The sequence below is a fragment of the Marmota marmota genome, unplaced genomic scaffold (assembly GCF_001458135.2).
Source record: "Marmota marmota marmota unplaced genomic scaffold, marMar, whole genome shotgun sequence".
Lineage (NCBI taxonomy): Eukaryota > Metazoa > Chordata > Mammalia > Rodentia > Sciuridae > Marmota > Marmota marmota.
The window spans coordinates 3329639-3335101 of record NW_026000138.1 but is presented as its reverse complement, the minus strand read 5'-3'; the positions used below and the strand labels follow the sequence as shown (position 1 = coordinate 3335101).

Here is a 5463-nt window from a genome sequence, read left to right as displayed (position 1 = left end):
AGGGGGGAGGGGAGGAGGGGGAACAAAAATTTAAACCACTTTGAACACCTACCATGCCTGCAGAAGAACTGAATAACTATTTTGCATTCATCAGAGCTGGTGAACATTTTGCACTTTTCTACATTTCTTTCGAGAGAAGTTAGACATCTAAAGATGGGTAGAATTGACTGTAACACAAACACATTATACATATTAAGAACATACCTAATATGGTTGTTTTATCTGTTTCTTTAAAACTAACAAGGATGTATGTAATATTCATAAATAAGCAGAATTGTCCTGCATGCCATCTGAATTACCAAGTATCCTTTATAATAAATATTTCTCCAATGCAAGAGAAACCCAGGGCTACTTATATTTACCTTCATTCCCAATTTGCATTTTAAATTCAATGCTCTGTCATTATCATTCATTTTCATTGAGGTTGACCATTGATAATGTTGAAAAAATACAGGAGAGAACAGGACACATCCATATGCTGATCGAGAAGAATTCATTGATCTTAGAGCAAGCTGGGAAAAATAAGAGAGCTATTTAGGAGAAAACCAACTTTCTTTAAGTGATAGTTGAATACTTAAATTCAATTATGTTTAATATCCTAGTTAAATAAGTTCAATTATAACACCATGAAATGTTAACTATGGACTACACCATTCAGTGTATATTGAATTTGCATATGTACATACATATGTGTATGTATCTATATTAAATTGAAAATGAAAATGCCCACAGGGGAATTGAAAATGCCCACAGGGGCTTTAACTTTAATGGATGAAGTGGCAGAAGGTGATATAAAAAGGAGTTATAGTAAATTGGTGGTCTCATACCTCAACTAAGGGAGAAAACCATTACTTGGTTTTGGTTAACTAATTCCATTTGTGATTGTAAGCCCAAAATTGTCAGATCTTTTAATTTTATTTATTTGTTTGCATTACAATCCCAGTCCTGGGTCTTTTACATTTTAAAAAGAAGCAGGAAATTCAGATATTTATGTGGACTCTCACAATTTTTAAATGTTAGAAATTATTTCAATTTTTGAGGGAGTATGCTGGAATTGAATCCAGTGCCTTGTGCATGAAAAACATACATTCTACCACTGAACTACATCTCTAGACCCTCCATGAAAAACCAAAAAAAAAAAAAAAGGTGTAGGTCTCACAGAATATTTCTACAGGCCTCATCTAGTCTCTTGATCACAAGTGTATGACTCCTGACTTGAATAAATTATGTTTTTCTGCATGATTTCAAGTTTCCTGTGCTCTAAGTATACTGAGATATATAAAATAAAGATGAACAATGAAAGGGATAACTGATAATTTCTGAATTTCCTGGTTCCATTCAATCTGGACTAGGATCTTTAAACATTTCTGTCTTACTTCATGATCTGTTACTTCAGATTCTTATTTATTTTACCAGAGAAAAATCTAAATAAACCCTCCAGATTCTCTTGCTCTTAGTTGACTTTTTTAAAAAATCACTGATTTTGGAGATCACAGAGATGGAAATAAATTATTAGCCTCCCCAAAGCTAATAAATGATTAGCCTCCATTAGCTTTGGGGTAGATATCATCTCTGACATGTGAGTTATGATGATAGGTTGTATAGGTTACTTTCGGGGACTTGAAGGCCACTTTTGCTGAAAACATTGACTCTTCACTTGGGCCTGCTTATGTCCAATGGAATAGGATGAAAAGACTCTGGCCTCTCTGCTTCCAAATTGTGTCTTTCTCCTTTGCTGCCTTAACCTTGGATCAGGTTTTCACTCAGCTCTGCATGTAGACATGTCGTTCACTTGAGAAATGTTTTGCCCAAAACTATGACACAGGATTAACTAGACTTGTGTAGCCTCTTTCCTCCCACTTCAAGGCTAAAGACACACCATCACCAGAAACACCAGACCATAACTGAAGTAAAAAGAGGTGGTACCCCAAGTTCCTGGAAGATTTCTACCTGTTCCCAGAAAAGATATGAATTTTCTTCCTTTTATTAGCCTCTCTCCCTCATTATTCCTGTCCTATATCCAAAACTTCTAAAGCCCCTGGAGTTGAGAAGTTGATGTGCCAGCAGAGCACCCTCTTGCCCCATTCTTGGACATTAAATAAAGCCTTTCTTTCTCCCCAACTCGTTTCAGGGACATTGGTTTTTCTGTGGGATGAGCTTCACTTTGGTAACACTTACACCTTTTTCAGATGGGTCTAGCCACAGCTCATCACTCACTCGGGATAAAGCCTGGATTGCTTTCCCAAACACTATGGAGAAAAAGAAAAGCACTGTTTACATTCCTTCTCTCTAAAAACAAAAACAAACCACAGGGCTACTTCATCAAGCAGAGGACTCAAGATAAATTCATAAAGATCAGTGGAATCTACTGAACAATTTGTTCCTGCAGGTCAAATTATTTAACAGATTCTTCAATTGAACAATTCTTCCCTGCCCTATGGGTCTAATTCCTAGAGAGAGAAATGGAGGCTTTTGGTTTTGTAGATAATACACATCAACCAACTATTGGTAATATGGAAATAGTTGGCAACGATTCTACCCACACTTTGTTGCCTAGTTTGCAACACATAGTTCAGCCTGGTTCTACCATTCATTCTAATTCATGGACTGTATAGACGGTAATAACATTCAGCTTTTCCTTGGTTTCCAATAAACTCAAGTTAGCCATAATGATCTCAACTTCTGTTTCATGTCAAGTCCTATCAGAACAAATGAAAACCAAAGTGCAAGATCACAAAAGGGGTTTATTGCAATACGTTGGATTCATCTTTGACTGAATTTTTGTGGTATGATTGACCTGGAAATAATGCTTTTGAATTCCTTCTCCTGCATATATTGGAACAATTTCCTTAATCAAAATAGGATGTTTTGACTTTTGGTTTTTGCATGTTTTATACAAATATCTAGGGACAAATTCTTTAATTAAATATATCTGATAGACAAATTGTTCAACTGATCCATATAGCATTTTCTAGACTAATGACACATTGCTTTAAGAAATACAGTATAATGCCTTTGGCAAAATGCCATCACATAGTAGGAGCTCAATAAATTTGCAGAATGAGTGTATAAAATTCAATGACATTCTTTCTTCTATATGTCTGCAGTATTGTGTGGAGCTGTTGTGGCAAGGAAATTTCCATACTATTAATTTTTTCAACTTGGTTTAAATAAATCTATTTGCAAAAAATATATGGAAAAAGGGCATGGAGAGGATGATTTTAAATGTTTTAATAACTCCACAGCTGGTCATGTCAAAAAGCATCACGAGAGGGGCTGGGGCTGTGGCTCAGCAGTAGAGTGCTCACCTAGTATATGTGAGGTGCTGGGTTTGATACTCAGCACCACATAAAAATGAATAAATAAATAAAATAAAGGTATCGTGTCTAACTACAATTAAATTTTTTTAAAAAAATGCATTACGAGAGAGAAATTAAGAGTATTCATCTCTGCTTGAGATTAGCCTGGGGAAATACCAGATTTTAGCATAGAAGATGTCAGACTTTCCCATCAAACACACTTACATGTCTTGTTAGAAAGAGAGGCTAGGGCTGGATGAAATATTGATCTGGCTTGGGTTAATACCATTAATGTTCTTATGAATTATGAATCAGTAAAAACCATCCAAATAGAGGAAACTATGCTGTAATATAAATGAATGGACCTATCAATCTACTGAAGAACATAAAAAAGAAATAACAATCCCAGAATTCAGATTGCAATGCTAAAGAATCACAAGTGTGCAAACTACGAAAGATGGGATGACCTAAATAAATAAATAATTTTTAAAAAGGCATGTGTCTCTTCACATTTGCTTCCTGGATTGCCTGATGCAGACCTTTCATTCACCCAATGAATATCTATTGATCACCTACTAGACTCCAAATACAGCCCAATGCACTGGGGTACAGTAATGAACAAGACAAGTATAGTTCCTGCCCTCATCACATTTACAGTCTAGGAAGGAAAGCAAAATTAAATAATCACAGAAAATTGGCTATTGTTGGGCTGGGGTTGTGGCTCAGTGGTAGAGTGCTTGCCTAGCATGTGTGAGGCACTGAGTTTGATTCTCAGCACCACATATAAATAAAGATTCCTGACAACTAAAAAATAAAGAAGGTGCACACTGCTGAAGACAATTTCCTAGTACTCTGGGAACAAGTAACAATGGGGGGACTTGTACTTCCCTTTCCTGCTCATTATTATTTTCCTATATTTGTCTTCAACACAAATGAAGCCAGTCACAATACAAGATAGTTTTCAATGACCATTTTCAGGCTACAATTTATAGAAAGCCACTGCTTTTCTAAATGCTTTCTGTATTAACTTCCATTTTAAAAGGGCCATATACAATGAAGAGCAGTTCCATACATTCCCTTATGTTTATATTAATTTCTATTTCGTGCCTACAACAAACCCTATTAATGAAAGTGCTTTTCTAAAGTGCTGCTAAGGTTCCCATTTTACAGATGAGGAAACTGAGACCCAAGGTGATTTAGTGGGTTTAAAATCGTACAATCTGCTGGGCATGGTAATCCCAGCGATTTGGAAGGCTGAGGCAGGAGGATCACAAGTTCAAAGCCAGCCTCAGCAACAGCTAGGTGCTAAGCAACTCTGTGAGACCCTGTCTCTAATAAAAAATAAAAGGGATGGGGATGTGGCTCCGTGGTCGAGTGCTGGGTTCAATCCCCAGTACCAAAAAAAAGATTGAATCTGTGCAAAAAATCAAGCTTATTTGTTTTCTGGGCACTAAAATACTTTGTCCACACATTATTTTTTCCCCACTCCTCCCCACACGCTGCGCAGTACTGAACACTACGCCTCAACCGAGAGGGGCCTTCATCCTGCCGTCAGAAGCCCCCAGGGCCCTCGTGGGGACAGGCAGTGGTCAGGACGCGACTTCAGCGCTGGCGCACAAAGGCAAAGGGGAAGAATGAGGCGACAGATGAAGGCACGTCATTGGCTTTTTAGACTTTTCCTCTTCTACATAGGGAGGCAAAAAAGGCTGCTCCACCTTTCACCTGACTGCCATTCATCCCGCACTTCAGCATGGCTGCGGTTGCTGAAAGGCAGGGTTGGAAGGCGCACGTTAGCTTGCTGGCCCCAAATGCCCGGATGTTGCCCGCGTTTTTCGAAGCTACGCCTCAATTCCTCCCACTCTCACTCCGCCTCCACTAATTCTCAAAGCACAGGTTCGCTTTCCGGCGGTAAAAGGACTGTGCGGGTCCCCGTAGGGCCGCCTCCAGTCGACCTCGTTTTTCATTGGTTGAGGGGAAAGTGGGTGGGTCACCGAGGAACCTGAGGAAGAGGGCGGCTGCTGTTCTGGTGACTGAGCGGAGCCCGGTGACAGGATGGTGAGGACCGACGCTGGCGACCGAGGCCCGGCTGTCGGCGGGGTTGCTGCATCGTTGGGAGCCGTGGGGGATTTCAGGGCGAGGGCTGGGCCATCCCGGAGGCGTTGGC

The 5463-nt window shown here is 39.2% G+C and overlaps 2 protein-coding genes across 5 annotated transcripts in view; one reads left to right on the top strand and one right to left on the bottom strand.

The window, feature by feature from the left end:
- Positions 1–5275, bottom strand: part of Rad9b (RAD9 checkpoint clamp component B) — a 32173-nt gene extending 26898 nt beyond the window's left edge. The window contains exons 1-4 of the mRNA XM_015502393.2: positions 5015–5275; positions 2179–2249; positions 363–512; positions 53–167 (exon numbers count right to left, since the gene is read on the bottom strand). Of these exons, the coding sequence (XP_015357879.2) occupies positions 53–167; positions 363–512; positions 2179–2249; positions 5015–5051 (373 nt within the window). The 5' untranslated portion in view covers positions 5052–5275. The remainder of the gene's footprint in view (positions 1–52; positions 168–362; positions 513–2178; positions 2250–5014) is intronic.
- Vps29 (VPS29 retromer complex component) overlaps positions 5220–5463 on the top strand; it is a 9388-nt gene continuing 9144 nt past the window's right edge. Inside the window, exon 1 of one of the 4 annotated variants that reach the window (XM_015502503.2) lies at positions 5220–5354. In XM_015502503.2, the coding sequence (XP_015357989.1) occupies positions 5352–5354 (3 nt within the window). In that variant the 5' untranslated portion in view covers positions 5220–5351. The remainder of the gene's footprint in view (positions 5355–5463) is intronic. The other 3 variants (XM_015502502.2, XM_015502501.2, XM_015502500.2) reach the window with 3 other exon arrangements.